General features: G+C 43.3%; 1 protein-coding gene across 1 annotated transcript in view; it reads right to left on the bottom strand.

Moving 5' to 3' along the window:
• Window positions 1–357: 357 nt before the first annotated feature.
• The window catches only part of R3HDML (R3H domain containing like), a 38,468-nt gene continuing 16,370 nt past the window's right edge, over window positions 358–22,455 (bottom strand). Inside the window, exons 3-6 of the mRNA XM_082272002.1 lie at window positions 19,795–19,913; window positions 11,137–11,269; window positions 4,414–4,529; window positions 358–648 (exon numbers count right to left, since the gene is read on the bottom strand). Of these exons, the coding sequence (XP_082128128.1) occupies window positions 516–648; window positions 4,414–4,529; window positions 11,137–11,269; window positions 19,795–19,913 (501 nt within the window). The 3' untranslated portion in view covers window positions 358–515. The remainder of the gene's footprint in view (window positions 649–4,413; window positions 4,530–11,136; window positions 11,270–19,794; window positions 19,914–22,455) is intronic.

Below are 22,455 nucleotides of genomic sequence, written 5' to 3'. Positions count from 1 at the left end.
GTTAGCCCTGAGGAAGCAGAAGCAGATCCCTAAAACGTGTTGGGTTACCTTTAGATCATAAATATTCTACAATATTAAAGGAACTTTACTACTCTGGAGTGTCTTTCTGGCAGGTTAACTCATTCAGCCACAGATTGTGTCATTTAAATATATGAGATAGCACCCTTCTTTTGCAGTTCTGTCCAATAGCATTGAAGCTGCAACCCAAAAGCAATTGGCCGAGCCGCCAAGTAGATGTGTTTTGTGACAGAGTCAAGAGTATATATGCCAAAATTCCTGAGCCAATTACAATGAAGTAGTCTTGTCATTGATTGGCTGAGCAGCAGATTTTGACAAGAGGACAAGACCTGCCCTCTTTGACATCTTCCATTGCACTCTGGTAGCATTACCGGCCCCTGTATGTCAATTGTAAGTAGGCTTGGAACTCCAACCTACCTACCTTGCACTAAACACATATGAGACATTCAACGTTGTGGTTTTTGGGAAAAAAAAATATGAAGTGGACGTTCATTCACTTAAAACCAGCTGAGCTTGTTGTTTTTTACTCCGGAGAAACACATGTTATTGCTGCAGACACCTCCATAACTGGGCGGACACGCCGAACATGGTCTTCCCAGCTTGTAAGGGGCTTCTCCTATCCAGTTACCCCTAGAAAAAAAGGATATGAATAGTAACATAAAGAGGAATAACCTGCATATTAGAAACATCTGGTGTATCTAGGGCAAAGCTTTTTTTTAGTTTTGAACAAAGTCAAGTTGAATTAAATGCCATGTCCCCATTGGGAAAATTGGAAAAATTTCCCTTTACTTCCTGCCCTGGAGACAAAAAAATGGGAAGTGAGGGGAAACCTCTCCAAAATAAGGGCTATCCCATCTTCGAGAGCTGTCCCCAATTCTAGTTCCAATTATACAATTTTGGATTTCCCTTTGTCTTGGTGACATTGGTGATTAAAATGGAATAGTCACTGGAATAGGTGTCCCCATTTGCTCCCTGCGTGTTCCTGTCCTGGGTATACCCAACCCCTAATCCTTGTACAGGTGTCACAGGAACAGCAATTGAGGGAAGATCTTTGCAATGGTGTCACAGACAGAAATAAGCTAACAGAAATGTCAACTCTTCCCTACAATATCCAAAACTAATACATCATGAAAGACACAAGTGGTAAACTGTAGAGAAAGTTCACAGAGATATTTATTGAATGGCGTAACCTTGGCCGTTGGCTGACCCTTGCCATAAACTAGCCAATAAACCCGCCCCAGCGATATAATGCAGTCTAGACTACATTGTAGAAGATAGATGGCCATGTACACAGGCGGGATGTGGTAGGCAGTGCCTGTTGCAGACTCTGAGGTTCTGACTGCTGGTAGTGACTAAACAATGTGCTTGTGACCAGTTTGAACAAGCAGCATTTAATAGCACATTTCCCATATTTACAGTGTGACATTCCTTCCTCTAGTCACCAAACAAGAACATCCTTAAAGTGTCATTCCTCCTTTCTTACAAATGTGATGTAGTAAGTCAGGGCAGTGAAATCACCAACTTTATTATTTATTTTATCTTCTGGGTCAGCCTTTCCCAACTCACAGAAACGCTTGAAATATCTTTCCAGTCTCAGGGAACCCCTGCTAAAAATGGCTTTATCTGCAACTCATGATACATTGATGGTCAGTGGGTTGGTTGGGGAGACTGGTGGTGTGTAACTCTTAAGGCCTGGCTGGTAGCCCAGGACTTGATATTTTGAACCCTGCCTTAGGGTACAATGGAAGCCTGGTCTAGGTCTTTTCTTTCACTTTCTTTCCAGAGTTCACAGTGCCCACTGGGTAATGTTCAGATTTTGCTTGTTACCAGGGGTGGACATGTATATTAAAGACAAAGAAACAATTATACAGATGTAATGTTCCTTCATATCCAATATTTTATCTAACAGCAAGCAAAGCCGGTAACTATGATCCAAAGCTCAATATCTACTACCAGCCAACACAGACCAAGGGATGTACTACATCATCACATATATTACATAAGACAAGTCAGTACAATATTCTTTATATTCAAACTTCTTTTGCTATATTTAAAAAAAGAATGTTTTAAATATGTGTCAAAGATTAACTGTAGTTTTAGCATTCACAGGCTAAAGCTGGGGCAAAATAATAGTTATCTTATGGTCTCTCTTTTATTTTTTGCATAATATTGCTCCTGTGCTGCGCACTGGAGATGAGGAGCCGCTACTCCTTGTGTGAAAGCAGCAGTCTATTTCCATCCCTCCGACATGCCCCCTATTGTGCTCCAATCAGGAACGCATACACTTCCTCTTGATTTGAGCATGATTGTTGTGACTGTGCAGGAGCTTCGTTGAAGCGCTGGATATAGATCAATACTTTCACGCATTAAGGACTCTGGGAAGTGGTCCTTATCTTCAACAAAGTCTATAGTGGTAAGTATATCACAAGTATTTTTAGGAGACATTGAAAGGACAATGACTCTTTAAAAGGATTGTTCACCTTTAATGGCATTTGCCCAAAACACCATGACTCATTACAGCTTTCTCAGTAAATTGATACGCAGTCCTCCGTTTTGTAAAATAATGCTTACTTTTTAAGCAGCTTATTTTATTGCTCCCCCCACTCTGTCCAGTTTTGTTCCCTCCCCATGGATGCGCAGTCCACTCTCTATCGCAGATCAAAGTTCTGCGAGGTTGAAAGAGAGTGAACCGTGCAGACGTGGGTAGGGAATTAAGTTGAATCTTCATTCACGAGTTGCTGAGACCACACATACAACACTCAGTACGTCCTCCTCTTGGTCAGACAGGGGAGGGTAATTGAATAAGCGGCTTATATAAAAAGCATTCTTTAAAACAAAAATGTGCTCTGCATGTTATTGTACAGAGGAAGCTGTATTGCAGGGTTCTACAAACTTTTTAAACAAAGGGTCAGTTTACTGTCCTTCAGACTATAGGCAGGCTGGCCTGTTGCTGGCCGGGGTAGAAAATGTCCCAGGCCCAGCATCAGTGAGAATAAATATGGCCTCAGGGTTGGTGGCTAGTGGGAGGACGAGTAGTGCCCCTATTAGTAGGAGGAATGGTATCCCATTATTGGTGTCAGTGGAAGAAATAGGACCCCACTGTTGGTGTAAGTGGGAGGAATAGTGCTCTATCATTGGTATCAGTGGAAGAAATAGTGCCCCATTGTTGGTGTAAGTGGGAGGAATAGTTCTCCATCATTGGTATCAGTGCAAGAAATAGTGCCCCATTGTTGGTATAAGTGGGAGGAATAGTGCTCTATCATTGGTATCAGTGGAAGAAATAGTGCCCCATTGTTGGTGTAAGTGGGAGGAATAGTTCTCTATCATTGGTATCAGTGGAAGAAATAGTGCTCCATTGTTGGTATAAGTGGGAGGAATAGTGCTCTATCATTGGTATCAGTGGAAGAAATAGTGCCCCATTGTTGGTATAAGTGGGAGGAATAGTGCTCTATCATTGGTATCAGTGGAAGAAATAGTGCTCCACTGTTGGTGTAAGTGGGAAGAATAGTGCTCTATTATTGGTCTCTGTGGAAGAAATAGTCCCTCATTGTTGGTTTCCGTGGGAGGAATAGTGCCTAAAATCATTGGAAGGAATAATGCCTCAAAGAACTGGATAAAAGGTAGCAAGGGGCTGTATCTGGTCCTTAGGCCACAGGTTAAAAACACCTGCTGTATTGCATAGGGGTGTTTTTGGAAAATGTCATTAAAGGTGAACTAAGGCCGTTCATAGAGGATTCAATTTTCTTTCTTTCCACCAAGGGTGAAATGGGGAGCTCTCCTGGCCGGGAGAACACAATGAATACTAGTAGCAGCTATAGCGGACACTAATCACATGTAAAAAAAAATCGAACAGGCTGGTTGTGACCAAGTAGTCTAATCGGTCTACTTGGGTACAGTCAGCCTGCCTGGTGGATCAAAATTTGTCTGGTTCCTGATGAACTGGCCAAATATGGATCCATGTATGGCTGGCTTAACCCTTTAAAGAAAACCATTCTATGAGGCTGCCATGACTAAGAGGTCAGCAATGGCCAGGCAACCAGGAGGTAAGTAATAGTAGCCCCATATTTCTTTCAGGAAAGGTTTTTATTTAAGAATACTGTATATGGATTACAATCCAGTACATTTGCCTTGATAAAGGTTACTGTTAAGACTTCTTTGTAAAACAATATATTTACATCCACATCCTAGCACCCGCAAAGGTAAAAGAATTTAGGAGCCGAACAAAATTAATCAACATGAACTGAAAATTTCAGATATCTGTTTTGGTTGGCCGAATTCCCTAAATGACACCCTGTGAATGCGGAAACAGCCCTGCTACAAGCAGAATTCAGATTTGTGCATTATGGTTTGTTGTGTAGTAAAAGAAAGACACACGAAAGATATTTTCTAACTTACTTGATGGAATAATTACACACCAAAAGGACAGCTTGTCTCCACGTACTTCCCCATACGTTGATGTTGTGACATGTGTTGAGGGCACAGCCTAATTTATTTGATGATGCCCACACCATCTGAAAGTGAGAAGGACCAACTCATTAATATGAAAATGTACAGTATAGTGGACTTGTACATATATTCTTTCTTCAAAGCGAAAAAAGCTCAAAAAAAGAAAACAACTGAAGTCCCTTCATCTAAGGACTGGTAGATAGATACACTTTAGGTACAAATAAAGTGATACAGTGTCACCACAAGATGGCCCTTGTGGACACTCTTGATAAATGTGCCACATCCTCTATATTTGACGTAGGAGGACTGACAACAGGGACACCACCAACCCTCTGCCTTACGGGACCTGGCTAGATTACATACATACTGCACACAAGGTGCGGTTTTCTATACCGTGGACATTCCTGTGGAATTATAATAGCTATACTAAGATACAAATTTGTATGATTACCAATCACTTGAACACCCGTCCTACAGTCTGTGGGCCAAGGGAATAATTATACTTGACACTGGACAGACCGGGACAAATTATCACCATCTAGTGCTTCAAGTTATCGGAATCTAAAAATAAAAAACTGCTGGCCTAAGTTGATTACTTTCTAACTGAACACGTCCTTCATCAAGGAATATATCCTAGCCTTGGGTGCCCGCCTATCCAGTACTGCAATACAAATCGTTTGATTTGGGTCTACATTGTGACCTGTTGTCATTGATATTCATACACTATCGAGGTTGAGCAGCCCTCCCCACCCCCCACATACACCTGTACTCAATCAGTGTCCACCATCAAATGGATATAGGAGGAGTCCCCTGTAGTGCATTTGCACATTTTTCCCAGCAAGGAGTGTTGTCTCCAAGGGTTAGAAGGGCTGGATTCATCTCTTTTTCATGGATAGTGTAGGACCCACTGATAATGGGGTACTTTGACGCAGTAGTGGGCTTGAGCACGATATGGCCATATGGTGGGACCAAACCCCCATTTTTATTTATGGACTCTCTTCAGATTTGGTAGTAATTTCTTTTGCATTTGCGCGCTATTCTTTTTTAATATTCATACACCATGTTGATCTTGTATATTTTCTCAATTTATTACACTCTCCTGAAGAAGCGTTACATCTGAACGCGAAACATGTAGAGGATAAATATTCCACAGTGGCTCCCTCAACACCGGATTTATACCCGTGTACATGATGATCATATCTAAGTATAAGGTTCTCATAGGATTAACTTAACTTAGTGGTGATTGAGGGATATCCACATTATTACAATTGTGATGCTATGGTCTGTTTTAGTCTTATTGTAACTATATGTAATTTTGTGATGTATATACAATTATAAACTTTTTTAATGAATTATCAATAAACAATATCAATTTTTATGACATTAGTGTCGATTACTGTGCCGGAAAAGTCAATTTCTTTAGCAATAGCTAACTACTCCTCCTACGTCACTTTAGGTACAAGTCATATTACAGAAAAGGTGTTGCTTCATTTTTGTCTCAGCCTTTCAGTCAGCAGATATGTATCTCTCTGTTTTTTTTTTGTTAAGGGTGGTACTTGGACTTGGCCTTGTGGGGTGGTATTTGGTTTTGGACTTGTTTCATCCATAAAGTCCAAATTAAACAAAATCTGAGCTTCACCAAAGTTAAACAGGCCACAGAGACTAATTGCACTCTTGTATTCTGTCATGGTAGATGCAGAAATTTTAGGACAAATGACAGAGGGAAACAGGATAACGTTAATCAAAGTCTGAACCTCGGGAGAAGCTGCGGCTCTATTAAGGTCTATGGCCAACACAAACAAGGCAATAGATATGCCTAAATGAAAGCCCTTAGTGGAATCCATGCCCGGGACTCGTGCGTCAGTGATGGCACTTGCTGAGTTCAAACTCCCGGCTCTTGCCAAATACGATGCTGTAATCGCTTATTTTAAACCTTTCAATGTTACAATATCTCTGCCTCGGAAAGGTTGGAAAAACAGCTCAAACATAACATTTTCTTTTTTCACCCCCTATTTTTCCACCCTCTTTCCTAAAAGATGATTGATCTTCTGCTGCCAGGGTAAATGTTTTAAGATTCCATTTAAGGCTTGAAGCAACGATTGCTGAAAAATGAGCCTGCTCTGAAAATGAGAAGACAGATGGGTCTACTGGAACAGCTGGATACCTTACCACCAATTGGGCTTGTTGATTGATGATGTAAGATAACATGATCGCAGGAGTATCTGCCTCTGGCAGTAGGATATGGAAAGGTAAAGGATGACATTTAGATAACTAGGGATGAGCAAAACTGAGAGTTCTCATTTCCCCGAAATTAAAACAAAATATGGATATTTTGGCCAGATTTTGCCACATTGGCAAAGTGTGCCGGCTTTGTTCATATAACATTTGGTTTGGACGTTCAGCCTGAGCACCGACACTTATCTCTTTATCTTCTCACAGTGCGGTTGAGCTAGGGTGAGTTGTTGTTTATGACATTGGCAAAGTGCTTTGGAGTAAATAAGGAATTAGAAATTGGATTGTTGTTGTTGGTTGTTAATGGTGTCCAATGGTATGTAATGGACTTTAAAGAAACACTGTCACCTTGGGCAGGCAGGTGCAGTCTGCTTTCTCCAATATAGGTGGCGCCCGACTGGAGCGAAATCCCAGCTTTGGGCGAAAGTCAGCAGAAAAATTTGGTTTCTCTGGAGTTTCCTGGAGACAGTGTTTTCCTTTCTTCTGCTCTGTATCCAGCTCGGCATACAGATTCTTTTAAAGCCCCTACTCCACAGGTTTTTGTGTGTATTCATGTGTGGGTAGTGTAGGGACAGGTTTACCCTCGGTCAGGGAGAGGTTTCAGACAAGAAGGTAAAGCGTAGGGCTCGCAATTGTACAAGATGGCCAGGCGACATTCTGCCCCTCCAGACAGATGTTGTTAGTTCGGCTGATACCTGCTCCGCTACACACTATTGGTATTCATAAGTGCTCCTGATTAGATGCTCTCTCACCAGGTTTGTTGTGAACTGTTTGCTTTGACTACAATACCAGTTCTGCCTTTTCTATGAGGCAAGATCTGTCTCTTCTGCAGTGCAAGTTCTGCCTTTGCTACAATACAAGTTCTACTGATTGCACCTGGACTGTGTGTGAATTAATGCCGCCGCACCACGCTGAACCCACCCACAACCTTACCCATGCAGAGCAAATGTTTTTTGAAAGGGTCCCCTGCCCTAGTTATACTCACCATACCTCACCTTACAGCTCTGGCCTCCGCTGCATCTGGCACTGAGGATTCACCTGTGTCAGAGGCTAGGGGGAGCAGTGACATCACCCTCTAAACTAAGTGACAGTGATGGGGTGTATTGATTCAGTGCAAAATCATAGCACTGTAAATAGGAGGTGGTCACATGTTCCCCCATATCCAGAAACACGTTTTTTTTTACCCAGCATCGGCAAAAGCAGGAGTAGTTGGAGATCACTGGTATTGTATTGTGAGTAAGGAAGGTATTGGGGGGCCTTTAGAAACATATTGTCACATCATCCAGAATGGACAAGGGGATAGTATATCCGTAAATGCCTCCTGATAGGTTTTTCTTTTCTCTTTTTCTTTTCTAATTTTCATTTCCTGGATCAACAAAATGTTGGTTGCGTGAATTAGGGACATAGTGCCTTTTTTCTTCTGGCTCCACTATATAAGCAACTTCATTCTAAAGGTTTTTTCAACCTACGGTTTTCATTTTTATATGTTCTAGATCAACAAAACCTTAGAACATATATGGGTAGGTATAACTTGCTGTCTTTGTTTCAACCTTGAATCTATGTAACTGAATTCAGATTTCTATGTGTGATGTTAACTTCCTTATTGTGGATCATCCAGACAAAGAATAGTTTAACCAATATACACAGCTGTCTTTTCCAACCTTGGTAACTAACTACTGAACTTTGTATATAGTGCATTAACATTTGCTGATGCACTGGGCTTATTTAGCCTTCCTCTGGATCCACAGAATTTTAGAATGTATAGGAATCGGGTTGAACCTTAGATGGCATTTAAACTGCCTACGTGTCCTGCCACGTCAGGAAAAAAAATTAAGCAAAGTTTATCATCGGGGAACCAAATGTGTTTTCAACCTCTCCTTTCCACCAACATCTGTAAACTACTTTAATAGAAGTAGGGGATGCCATGGAACCCGAGGCCAACCACCATTAAAAAAGAAGGCGACCTTGAGTTTCATGTTTTATAAGGAATACGAACAACCAGCTGTCACCTTGCACGCTTCTGCTGATGGTAAAACTGAAATGTGAGAGGAAGACTTTCTTCCTTAAAAAATAAATATCTGGCTGTACGATCAGGTGCAGGAGAACCGTTTATGGAAACATTTTTAACTGCCTGCAGATGTACACGAAGGTGCCAGAGGAGGGGGTGTGAGCGAATGGGGTTCTCAAGACCTTACTAGAAAGACTCAGCTATAAATGTTTCAAGAATTTTAGGAATAAGGCATAGGAGTAGGAGGCTCAGTCTGATTTCTAAACTATTGTAAATGCTTCAGTGCAAACACATTTATTCAGCGGCAATAAAGCAGAACTCCAAGAATAACCCCACAGAGATGGCAATATATTACTGCCACTCGAAAAAAGTCACAGAGGCTGTAACATTCATCATCTGATCACTCATATCAATATGGGGTCTTTGGTGGCCAAACTCCTACCTTGTGGTTGGTGTAAAGTAAACCTTTTCTAGGAGAAACATAGGGTCTGCCATTTGTCTACCTGAAAATACTTTGTGACTTGGAACAGGCGTGCGGATCTGTATTTAAATGTATTGAAGCCGGGGATAAGCATGATTGCAAGCAGTGGTATTTTTCACTTTGCCCAGTGATGCTCAGCCATCTCTTGCTCTTACGTTGCTCATTCCATCATCAGAGTCCAAACCTTCTTGAAGCTCCATAATGGATGGTGTCGGAGTTTACACAGGGTCGAGGGATGTCATCTGCCATTGATGAACTATTTATTCAAAAATGACACCCACACAGGGTCAAGGGATGGCTCCCCAGTGTTGGGGCCTGGTGATTGGCTGTTCAGGCCATAGGGTTGCATTCTTTGAGGAAGAGGAGGAGGTCACATATTCCTCCATATGTGGAAGCGCCAGATATTCCCACGGGTTCCAAGAGAGCAAAGAATTGGGTGGCTAGGCCAAGGTAAGTTTCATCGTAAAGGGGGGTGGTTAGACAGTCAAGAGAACTTTGCTGGGTATTGGAGAGGGAGCCAAGCGCACATGCATCCCCTCTCCTCTCCTTCTTCTTGCTGACCCGAAAGTGGCATATTCTGCTTTAATATAGCATATTTCCCTAATGAGGTAACCTGCAGTTACAAAGTATATCATCTGCCATTGATGAACTATTTATTCAAAAATGACACCCACACAGGGTCGAGGGATGGCTCCCTCTCATGAAAGTGTTGGGGCCTGGTGATTGGCTGTTCAGGCCATAGGGTTGCATCCTTTGAGGAAGAGGAGGAGGTCACATATTCCTCCATATGTCGAAGCGCCAGATATTCCCACGGGTTTCAAGAGAGCAAAGAATTGGGTGGCTAGGCCAAGGTAAGTTTCATCGTAAAGGGGGGTGGTTAGACAGTCAAGAGAACTTTGCAATGCGTGTTCCTTTAAATATTTGTAAAAAGGCTCTTAACCCCATTTCAGACTAAATCTATATATTAATGCTACCAAGCATGATGCCCATGCCAAGGGTTTGTTTAAAAATTGTCTTCACTTTGAGAGCCACCTTGTTAACACTTTGCATGGCTGTTGGCTCTGAATCTCGGCTGTCACTTAGAGCTCCAGCGCCCACCGACAATCAGGAACCAGATTAGTTCCCAATCTTAAAGCAGCTGTAAACCGCTGGTTGTTTTTTTTTTTTTTCTGGACCTGCAAGGTAAAGACATAATGTGCTAGTATGCATTGCAACCTGTGTATTTCATGCAGCCCCTCTAGGGGTATGTGCTACACTTATATAAATATGATTTACATATGAAAAATAGGCACAGAGTTATTGTCATTTCAGTGCCAAAACTAAAAAAAAAGGGTTGGGTTATAGATATACCTTAAAGGTGAACTCAAGATATGTATTAAACAAATATCATGTACCAACTATTTTACTACCAGGTCCAGACGTTGTACAACATTGACAGCGGGTGAAGGAGGGGGGGGGGGGGGAAATCTGACAAGCTGACTGCCAGATGTCAAATGAAAGTAATCCAACAGCTATGCAGCCATCCGATTCCTTCTCACCCCTCCCTCAGTGAAGTCCCCCAACTTCTCTGCTCACATCCTGGGTGCCACACACCCACTGGCACACCTGGGACTGGCATGGCAGGTGCCGCTGGGTATTGGAGAGGGAGGCAAGCGCACATGCTCTCCTCTCCTTCTTCTTGCTGACCGGGAAGTAGCATATTCTGCTTTAATATAGCATATTTCCCTAATGAGGTAACCTGCAGTTGCAAACTATATAATCTGCCATTGATAAACTATTTATTCAAAAAAGCTAGTTAGATGGCCCTTAAAGCTAAGATTTCATAACTTTCTGAGTCGGTGATCTCAACAAGTCTACAGATTAGGAATTATAAGCCTGACATTCCTGACCAGGAGGATACTGTATATGTTGTATCATGTCTTGGGGAGCTGTGATTGGATTGAGGCCATACCTGTGTGTAATGGCTGCACACGGAGCCGCTACATTTGTTGGGACAGCTGGGGTTACACTCCCGAGGATAAGGAAAAGAGTAATGTTGTCTCTCGTCGTACCAAGACTTGACTAGATCCACAATTGACCTATACCTGCAAAAACAAAGTTTCCGTGAGCATGATAGATCATCAGCATGCATCAATAATATCTCCATGTAATACACACAGACTGGTTTCATTTACAGACCTTTAAAATAGACTAGTACTCACAGGGACAATAATTAGGTACAGGAACAGCTCACTGTAAGAGAGGCATTGGGTGGTATGGTGCTTTCCCCCCTCTTTCCACATAGGCTCTCATGGATACTAATTTCATTGGCAGTTTTCAGAAATGGGTGCTCTTCTTCTAATAGGCTAAGGTCTGAGATTGCTCCATGGCACCAAAGGATGTGGACACTGCCACCTCTGCAGTGTGCATTATCGCTGTTGTAGGGCACAGTTCCAAATGCCTGTCCCACTTCTGCCACTCTAAATGTCAGGGACATAGCCGTAGAAGTACTGGCGTGAATACCAGTACTAGTCATGGACGCTACAGGCGAATGCCTGTGCGCGGAAGTGAGCACGCGCGTGCGCGCATGCGCATCGGCGCCAATTGAGCTCATTTGCTGGCCTATATAAACCCACCTCTGGCCCCATCAAATTGCTGGATTATCCTCAGTTTCCTGTGACCTGAACCTTGTTTACTTCCTTGGACTTCCTGTTGTGACCCGGCTTGCTTCTGGCCTGTCTGATCTCTCTCCTGGTGTTTGACTGTCGGCTTGCCTTACGGACTTTGCTCCTGCTACCAACCTGCTCTGATTTCCTGTGTAGGACCCGGGCTTGCCTAAAGGACTCTGCTTCTGCCTGCCTGTTCTCCTGTGTATGACCCCGGCTTGTCCCTGTGCTGCCACTTGTCTTGCTCTCGGACTGATCACCTGTGCATGACCCTCGGCCCGGCTTTTACTACTGCTCATAGTTGCCTGCTATACCCGGAGTTCCTGGGAATCATCTGGTGTTCACCACAGGCGACCTGTGCTTCTTGGGACGCTTCCCCTCCTGTACCACTCCCAGGGGTGACTCACACTGAGCTGCAAGGGTAGCCCTCTCTGCACTTTGGCCTCCATCCAGAGTCGTGACACTAAATGAACCAATAGCCCTCAGCAACTGGGCTGCCATGATCAATGCAGACTCTCATGACAGGGGGAATACATTGGTGCGCCATCACTCATGGCTTTAACCCAAATTTAGCACAATTTTACAACTCCAAAAATTTGAGTTGGAATGCCACCAAGGCCACCCACCCAACTTGGACTTAACGTGATGTGGGACAATTTTAACACAATAAACACAAGACTAAATATGGATCATTTGTTTGTTTGGTAAGCTCACTAAGCTTTTTAGCGGGGACCACATCCACAGCCAACAACAGGTACTGTGCATTTGGGTTGTCTGTCATGCTCAATTTGAGCAGATAGCAAGTGGGTGAGAAGACAGGGTTCAAACCATATACAGGCCAATAACATCAGGAAGGCCTCAATTGACTTTTCTTGATTACTGATCAGATTGTATAAAAGACAGATAAGAAACTGTGAACTGACCATACAATACCTTTAATTTAAATATCACATTAATTTTCGTTAGTTGCCTAAATTGTGATTTACAACTATTTATGGATATGATATTGAATAGCCAAATCACTGAAAACTGCAAAAGTATTTTCTGTAGTATGTCACCAAAGTTGAACAAGGAGACTCTGAGTGACCAAAAAAAGTGCTCACCGCCATTGTCAGGTCTAGATACATAGCTTTCACATCTGTTAGTGTGGAGATATCAGTGTTTGCACTGGTCTATTTACTCTAGTGAAGAGAACAGGCTGATCACAGCTGGAAAACTGGAGACACTTTCCTTATCTCGAAACCCGCTGCCTCTTTTAGGGGAACGTCCTCTAATTTTTGGCTAGAAAATGTAAGATCTATTGACATACCCCTCCCCCCCCCCCCCTCCCCCTAGCTCAATGTGTCTCTATGCTAGCAACCTATACCTGCTAACAGAACTGCTGAGAAGCTATGAGGCTATTAGTGATCCAAAACAGGTATTGAGCCATTCACGGGTCTGGCAGACATACATCCAAGCAACAGCTTTTTTTTTTTTTTTTGGTCAACTTTGCTCAAGGCTATCAATGATCTGATAACTACTGGGCTGTCTTTGATTTTGGAAACCTACCATGAAAACAATGGAATTCAACAGGAACACCTCTGATTTTAGTTTCTTCATCAGGCCCAATGCATGGTTTTTAAAGCAGCCTATGGTTCCAACCCTTAAACCTGAACCCCCCTTATATAGTTTTGTATTCATTAATACATCTTTAAATGCATTTTTAAATTCAGGCAGTGTAATGCTGTGAAATTGGCCTAGTATCTGTCTCTTGCAATTGACGGGAGAGAAAGTAGGGTGACAAAGAAATTGAGCTGATCAGACCTCTGCTTCTCCTTATTCTGTCTAGTCAAAGGCTGAGGGAGGCAAAAGGCATGTAAGTATTAACTACAGAAGAGTAACAGGTCACCTGCTCCATCAAACAAGATTTTGCTGTGTGACAGTCAGTGACATTGACCAGCATGGCCATGTACCCATATTTATTTATTTATTGTAGGTACTTATACAGCGCAGTCAATGTACGCAGCACTTTACATATTTATTGTACATTCACATCAGTATCTACACTCAAGGAGCTTACAATCTAAGGTCCCTAACTCACATTCTTACATATATTAGGGCCAATTTAGTCTAGAGCCAATTAACCTACCAGCATGTCTTTGGCGTGTGGGAGGAAACCCATGCGCAGGCACAATGAGACACTCAATGGAGGTCTCATTGTTGTGGTTGCTGCTAGTGCTGCTAGGAGCTGCTAAGAGAAAGTGCTAAGCACTTAGCCACTGTGTTGCTCACACAGTATAAGATCAATGATGTCATGAGCATCTCTGGCACTTTGTGTACATGTAGGTGGCAGTTGGGTGTGACAGCTTCCTTCCGGGATTCGGTTCCAGAAATCCAATTTCATACCAAACCCAAGCTCATCCATACCTACCATTACATAAATAAATCAATGGGGAAGTTTGGGAGGCAAGACTTCCTAAATTATATCTCAAACCAAAACGTATTTGGGTTTCATTACTCCATCCAAAATGAAAAAAAGAAATACAGTCAATTTTTTTTGCCATCTTTGTTTCACAGGGAAGACTTGCCATTCCTTCCTGTCCCGTGGACACAACAGAAAGTGAGAAGGAAGGTCTCCAAAGTTAAGGGAATTCCCTTCTTAGACAGGTGTCACCAGGACAAGTGTCTGCATGGGAAGATTCCACTATTCCTGTTCTGGTGGCAACAAAATTTGAGACTTTCTGTCGCTTTCAATCCTGTGACAATGGTCACTAGCAAAAATAGTGATTTGGCCCTTCAACACCCTAAGACGTATAAAATGAGATCTGGCTATAGAGAAGTTGTTTAGATGAATGTTTGTGAAACCCCATACCACAGCGTGAACTAAAAATAAATAAAAGAATAAAAATTAAAATAAAACTATGTTCCAGCTATAGAGATATATGAAGTTGTCTAGATCGGTGTTTCTCAACCTTCTTTTAGTCAAGGCATCCTTTATAATTATGGACAGTCTCAAGGCTATTCTAAAAGGTAAAAAACTATCTAATACCTTTTTATAATGCAGCAACATCCACACATAGAACTACTAATGTTAGAGGTGATTTATTCTTCCAAAACAAGTACACTTTTGCATACTGTTACTGACTAGTATTCCAATGTTTCTCCCTCAATTTCTCTCCATCAGTCAGCTAATGTCACCCCTTGGCTGAGGAAAGGCACCCAGGAGGATCAAAGAAGGATGCTGTGGAGGCAACATACATCCTCCTTATTAAAGGGGTTGTAAAGTCAGAAGTTTTTTTTTTATCTTAATGCATTCTAAAAATGAGACTTTGCAATCACTTTAGCTGATGACGTCATTGGTTGTTAGGATGCCAGTGTCTAGAAAGTCATAAAGGTGCATAATGAAATCCCATCTCTTTGTGTAACTAAAAGGCAGGCTTTATCCACCTGTTGGCTTTTATACAATTTTTGATCAATTTTTAGGCATTTTTTCAAAGCACCCCTGAAGAAACCTCAAGGCACCCCAGGATGTCTGGGCACCCTGGTTGAGAAAGGCTGGTCTAGATGAATGTCCTTAAGCCCCGGTTCACACTTATGCGAGTGCGGGGTTCGCATGTAATGTCGGAGCGCACTGCTCTTTCATTACATGCGATCGGCTAAATTACATGCGATACACTTTGTATGGCTAAATTTGCACCACAGCTGCAGCAAACACGCACAGGACCCTTTTTGGAAGCCGCATCAGGATCGGATCGCACAGCGGTTCACACTTGTGCGATCCGATCCTGTGCGAACTGCACGATCGCACTGCGATATGCGATCAAACTGGGGGTGTCGTTAAGATTACATTGACACCCCCAGCGTATCGCATATGGCAGTGTGAACTGCCGGGGGTGCGTGTCCGCAGCCTGTCCCCGCATCGCATAAGTGTGAACCGGACCTCAGACACCTTAAAATAAATTATGCTCCAAATAATAAAAACAAAATAAATAAAAATGAAAAAAAATCTAAGCTATGCGTTGGTTATAGAGGTGTAAAGTTGTTTAGCTGAATGCCCATGAGATGCCTTACAATAGAGTGAACTAAAAGTTAAAAAGTAAAACCATAATAAAATAATGTTCTAGCTATAGAGGCATGCAAAGCTGTGTACGAGACACGTTACAATAGTACGAACCCATGAATGACAACTCTGTCCTGGCTAGGTTGGGCACACAAAGGTGTCAGTTGGCAGTCTCATGGGAACCTTATCAGCTCTTAGATAGATGCTTACAATAACCAGGAATTATGGATTGCCTTTCTCCTGTAGACAGATGGGTTGTCAGGATACTTCCTCTTTTAGGATTTGCTGGGATAGAGTCACATATTTTTTTATGTTGTTTATGAGAGAAGTCAACAGTTATCTTTTGCATGTTTTTCACCTACGTATATGGAAACCTTCTGTAACGTGACCCTGAGTTTCTTTACCAAATGACACTGCCCTCGTCAACTGAACTGCAATGGGCAGATGTTTCATAAAGATAGGCATGGGGTGAGGGATCTGAGGCTCCAGACCAGGTTCATGACACAGCCGGTGGAGAATGTGCTTCCTCTTCAAATAAGAGAAGAAAGCCAAATGCAATCAAAATTTTCTAAACAAATTTTTACTTATTTTGGATGGAGTTTGGAAGGGTTAGGACCAGTGGCGGCAAAACCATCCCCCCCACGGCAATCAAATCTACCACCCCCTCCCGGGACGGACGGCCGGCTGCCTAGCCGGATAGCCACCATCCTGAGTCTCCTCTGGCTGTACGTCTCCTCCCTCTTCCTGGCCAATGGCCAGTAAAATCACGTCTCTTTTCAGCCAATCAGGAAAGGGGTCTCACGACCGGCTTCCTGATCGGCTGGGAGGCAAATCAGTGTGATAATAGCAAATATTCATTCGCTATTGTCATACAACTGGGTGGGCTCAGGGCGCAGTGCTCTGTGCCCTGAGCCCACCCTTTTTTGAAGCCTATTAGAGACTCTGGCTCTTATCACATGCTTCAAAAAAAAAAAATCCCCCATTGGAATCCATGCATCCGGTGCCCTGCATGTAGAATAGGGGGCATGGATAGGGGGGTGGCGCCCCTGCGCCCTCAATGGACGGGCAGCCACTGGCTAGAACCTCTGTCAGGATTTTATTGCTGTCTGTGTTCCTGAGGTGGTGATTCACCCTCTATATTTATCCTGGTGACCACTGTTGCAGAAAGTGTTGGGAGTTCCAAAATTTTTGAGTAGCAGTAGTAGCAGCAGCAGTGGTAGCAGTAGAAGGAATAGCACTAGATGTAGTAATAGCAGCAGTAGTACTAGTAGTAGCAGCAGCAGCAGCAGTGGTAGCAGTAGTAGAAGGAATAGCACTAGATATAGTAGTAGCAGCAGTAGAAGTAGTAGTAGCAGCAGCAGCAGTAGCAGTGGTAGCAGTAGTAGAAGGAATAGCACTTGATATAGTAGTAGCATCAGTAGTAGTAGTAGTAGTTGTAGCAGCAGCAGCAGTAGCAGTGGTTGCAGTAGTAGAAGGAATAGCACCAGATGTAGTAGTAGCAGCAGCAGTAGTAGTAGTAATAGTAGGAGGAGAAGGAAGAGAAAGAGAGATCACTTCTTACTTCCTCTTAACCCGGCCCTACTCAATCCAAAATTAAACAAAAAGATTTGGCAGTACACTTTAAAGGCCTAACAGGCACTAATGATATTACCCAGAGAGCCTTCCTCTTTTTGCAACGAGTTATTTGCATTTCCCAGGTGGTATTCCTGACATTTCCTTATCTATATTTTGTAACCCAGTGAAGTCACTCTTTGGAGATACAGGTGTTGACCAGCCCCATTTAGATTATGCCCATTAGGCCAAAACAATACTATTCTTCTGGTTCAGTAGAGACCGTGTAAAACCTTAAGCACTTGCCGATCGCCCGATGTGTATATACTGCAGCAGTGTGGCTCTATTGTGTGGAATGACGTACCTGTATGTCGTTTCCTTCAATAGCAACTAGAAGACGCAATTGCACCGCCGAAGGCGCCTTTGCGCCGTGACTGGCTAGCGGGGATGTCAGTCAACGGGTCCTGCAGACCAAATGTCTGCCCGCCACCTGCGATCATTCCTGGGAGAGGCAGAATGGTGATCAAGATCGCCATTCCGACAGGGAGGAAGAATGAGATTGTGTGTTTCTGCTAAGCAGGAACATAGATATCTGTCTTCCCCCAGTCAGAGCAACCCCACCACAGTTAGCAAGCACCCCCTAGGGACACACTAAACCCTTTGATCGCCCCTGATGTTAACCCCTTCGATGCCAGTGTCATTAGTGCAGTGACAGTGCATTTTTTTTAGCACTGATCACTGTATAAGGCTCCATGTACACGGGACGTTGTAAATGGCCGTTTAGGAGCAGGTGGGCGTTTTTTTCAGAAGCCCCTGAACCCATCTACATTTTATCTTATCTGTCCATGTACACAGGGTCGTTTACAGTCATTTGCAGGCAGTTGAGTTCAGGGACGTTTTTTGGAACGCAATTATTTGCGTTCGAACGTGTGTTTCCCGGCGTTTCAAATGCAGAAACGCGGCCGAACGTGACCAAACGTGACCGAACGCGATGAACGTACGTTCAGCCACATTATAAGTTTTTTTTTTCCATTCAAAATCAATGGTTCCCTATGGGAGCCTATTGATTTGAAAGGAGGTCGCACCGCAAGTCAGATCAGGATGATCTGACTTGCGGCGCGACTTGCACTGTGAGAATCTTGAGGGGGGACTCCACGCCAAAAAATGGGAAAAAAACTGCGTTGGGGTCCCCCCCGGGTTCCAAACCCGGCCCTTCAGGTCTGGTACGGAATTTGAGGGTAGCCCCCCAAAATCCATACCAGACCCTTATCCGAGCATGCAGCCCGGTAGGGCAGGAAGGGGGAGGGGACGAGCGAGCGGCCCCACCCCCCCCTGGACCATACCAGGCCACATGCCATCAACATGGGGGAGGGGGTTGTTGGTGCTTTGGGGCAGGGGGAGCTCTGCCACCTTGCCCCCATGTTGATGAGGACAAGGGCCTCATCCCCACAACCCTGGCCGGTGGTTGTGGGAGTCTGCGGGCAGGGGGCTCATCGGAATCTGGTAACCCCCTTTAACAAGGGGGCCCCCCAGATCCCGGACCCCCTCCCTATGTGAATGGGTATAGGGTACACTGTACCCCTACCCATTCACCCCATAAAAGGCAGTGTATGTAAATAACGACAGGAGACGTTTTGGAAAGTTTATTAAAAATCTTCATCCGGTCTTCTTTTTTTTTACATTTTTTTTTTTTGGCTGTGTTTTATAGCAGAATGTGATAAATATTGTTTTTTTCAAAATTGGCGCTCTTTTTTTGTTTATAGCGCAAAAAATAAAAACTGCAGAGGAGATCAAATACCACCAAAAGAAAGCTCTGTTTGTTGGAAAAAAAGGACATACATTTTGTTTGGGTACAGCGTCGCACGACCGCGCAATTGTTAAAGTAACACAGTGCCGTATCGCAAAAAATAGCCTAGTCGTTAAGGGGGTAAAAACTTCTAGTGCAGAAGTGGTTAAACAACAAATAGGTGACACATTCAATTAAACAGCTGTCATGAAAAAAAATATGGCATTTAAAAGTTTTCTTTGCTCTTTAGAGAGCATCATTTGCGCTCAGATCAGAGAAAGATGAATTCCAATTGGCTGTAATGGGTTGCTGCAAATTGAAGATTTTCTTAATAAATAAATATATTCCCAACATCGACGTGGTGCTCCGCTCACCCAAATTAAGAAAAAAACAATGTTACATTTAGATTAATTGATCTTCGGCCTAGCTGTATTCAGAGAACATATCAGATCAGATCCATAATATACACAATGAACCAAATACAAGGCTGTGGATGATGGGAATGGCTTCCTGCCATGTTGCCTGGCTGGCACCATTATCTTTTTAGCAATTATTCATACATACAGCAAATACAGAGGAATGAGTTACCTTCCAGAGTGGATGGACAGATTCTGCCCTATGTAACGCATCAGTTGGTTTGGCCCATGGTCCCACTTACACTGGTTGGCCCAGGACTCCGCAGATTTGGCTAGCCGCTCATCCCACACCTTAATGAAATAAAAGATCAGCATTAAAGGGTTTCTGTGCTGAAAAAAAATGAAAATAAATGAATAAATAGTGACAACTACATTTTTTTTGCCATCCAGCAAGCACTGCTACTGTGCCAAAGGTTTGCATGTTGCATTTACAGCGCCAGTGTTGTGGTAGAGGAGAAATGTGTTGTGCCCCCATTCAACACTAGATGTCCCCACAAAATTAAAAGTATTGGAATGTTTCTCCATATGTCTTTGGAATGGGTGCAATAGTAGCATCTCTTAGGCTCAGTGATCCTGCATTCACTATATCTGGTCTCCCACAGTACACAGAACATGGAAATGCAATTATTTTAGTTAAATATAAACTGATAAATACCTTTCCTCATCAGCAGTATATAGCAGTCTTGTGAATTCTATCAGTGTCTGGTTAAAGCTTGTAGGAGGAGTTTTCATTCTCCCTTGAAAGTCCTATGAGGGTGCAAGACCCCTGACCCTCTGTCTTGACAGTGCTGGTTGGCCCTGTGCTGATCACATGCACACTCCCAAAAAAAAAAAGCTCTCTAGCAATACACACCAAACTGAGCATATGCAGAGCTCTGTACTAATAGGCGATGGATTGGGGACACTGGAAGAAGGTGAGGATCAGGGAAGGCAGGATCAAACAGCCTTTTTACACAATGCAGAGGGTTAACCCCTTAAAGAGGTTGTAAACCCCCCTTCATGACTTTTGCCTATAGGTAAGCCTATAATAAGGCTTACCTATAGGTACTGTAAATATCTCCTAAACATGTACCGTTTAGGAGATATTTACCTTACATGCAGCCGATGATGTCATCAGTGCATGCACCCTGAAGGAACGTGCCGTTCCTTCAGAGCCCTGTGCCGTGAACGGCGGCTCCCACGCGCATGCGTGGGAGTGATGTCATTGCGCCTCCGGCCAATCAGATGGCTGGAGGACACGGACCAGGAAGAAGGACGGCCAAAATGTCGGGGAACGGGCGGCACTACGGGGGCTTCATTTTTAGGTAAGTATTACATAGTGAGCTAGTATGTGATGCATACTAGCTCATTATGCCTTTGTCTTTCAGGTTTTTCTTTTTTGAATTTTTAAGGTTTACAACCTCTTTAAGTTTATCAGTGAATTCAACAAGCATGCTTTACTGCATTTACAGACTGATTTTACTGTTGTGGGTTTAGTAACACTTTAAATCTACACATTGGGGTGGATCTCCTAAATGAATAGAGTGTTCACCCAAACAAGTGCTAGCAAAAATCCTGTTTTTAATTTCCATTGCAAATCATTGCCCATAGTGAACTCAGTTGCACCTTATTCAATTTACCAGTACTCATTTAGTAAATCACCCCCATTAGGTTTCTACAAGTGTGGGATTCACATACACCCTCCTATTTAAAGCTGGACTCCAGGCTATATTTTTTATATTATTTTCCCCCCATCAATATTAAAAAAAAAACAGTCCAGGTTTCAGTCCTGAGTTGTGGCCCCCCACAAACTGTCCAGTCTTAAAGATGTCTAATCCAACTTAAACCCAGAAGACTGAGGACATTACTGTGAATGTCATGGGCGGCAATGTGTGTCATAACACCACCCCCGAGGGGGCATCCTGCATTCACTGTGTATTCATGCTCAGAATATTGCTGATCAGTGAACCTTTCGGCACCTGAGAAGATCAGGCTTGGTGCAAGTGCATCACTTGACTGTTCAGAAGGCATTGGAAAATGGTGAGAATATTAAATATAAGCAGAACATACGCACTAAGGGGGAAAGAAGGGTCACTTCTGGGGGGAGCACAGAGAAGTTTGTAGGCTGGAATTATCCTTTAAAGAGGAAATGACCGTATCAGCACTACATTGTGTGACCTGTTTAGGGATCCTACTATGAAAGCCTGGGAAAATTGGGGTGGTTTGATCCTGTGCATTCCTAAAATTCAGTGGGTTTTGGTTGTCAATCATAGAACAGTTCTGAAGTCCGTATTTGGGAAATCATAAACATTTCTCTGAATTGGTTCACTTGTTAATTATGTGCAGGCCGGCAATGTAGAAGGGAATACAATAGGTCCCTGGTGCATAACCTGCAGCCTGAGGGCCACCCATTGCAATCCCAAAAAACGCGCTCCACCTCTAAAACCAAGCTAAGTAGGTGTAGAGGTCGGTGCTGCAGCCTGGGGTGATGATACCCAGCAAGTGATACTACTCCAAGATAAGAAGGTGCGCATCTGACATATGTCTTTGCTAAAACATAGCTTTTTATTAGCCCAACTGGCAACCCTTTGGTGTTTGACGTGCAGCTCTCAGGTCCCAGAAGCCATCAGTGGCAGCACCGATTTGTACATGGTCCTTAAAAAAACATATTATTTAGCAGTTTCATGTAACGCACACGCAGGGCCATCTTTTTTATTGATTGGACCCTGGTCAAATATTTTCTCGGGCCCTCCTCAAACCACTTATTAACTATTTAGAGGCAGTGCAGGCTCAAGGGGCAGCTGCTTTGGGCCCCACAACAATGACTGGACCCGGGGCAGCTGCCCCTTTTGCC

The sequence above is a fragment of the Pelophylax lessonae genome (assembly GCF_965119305.1).
Source record: "Pelophylax lessonae genome assembly, chromosome: 11".
Classification (NCBI taxonomy): Eukaryota; Metazoa; Chordata; class Amphibia; order Anura; family Ranidae; genus Pelophylax; species Pelophylax lessonae.
This window is presented reverse-complemented; position numbering and strand designations above follow the sequence as displayed.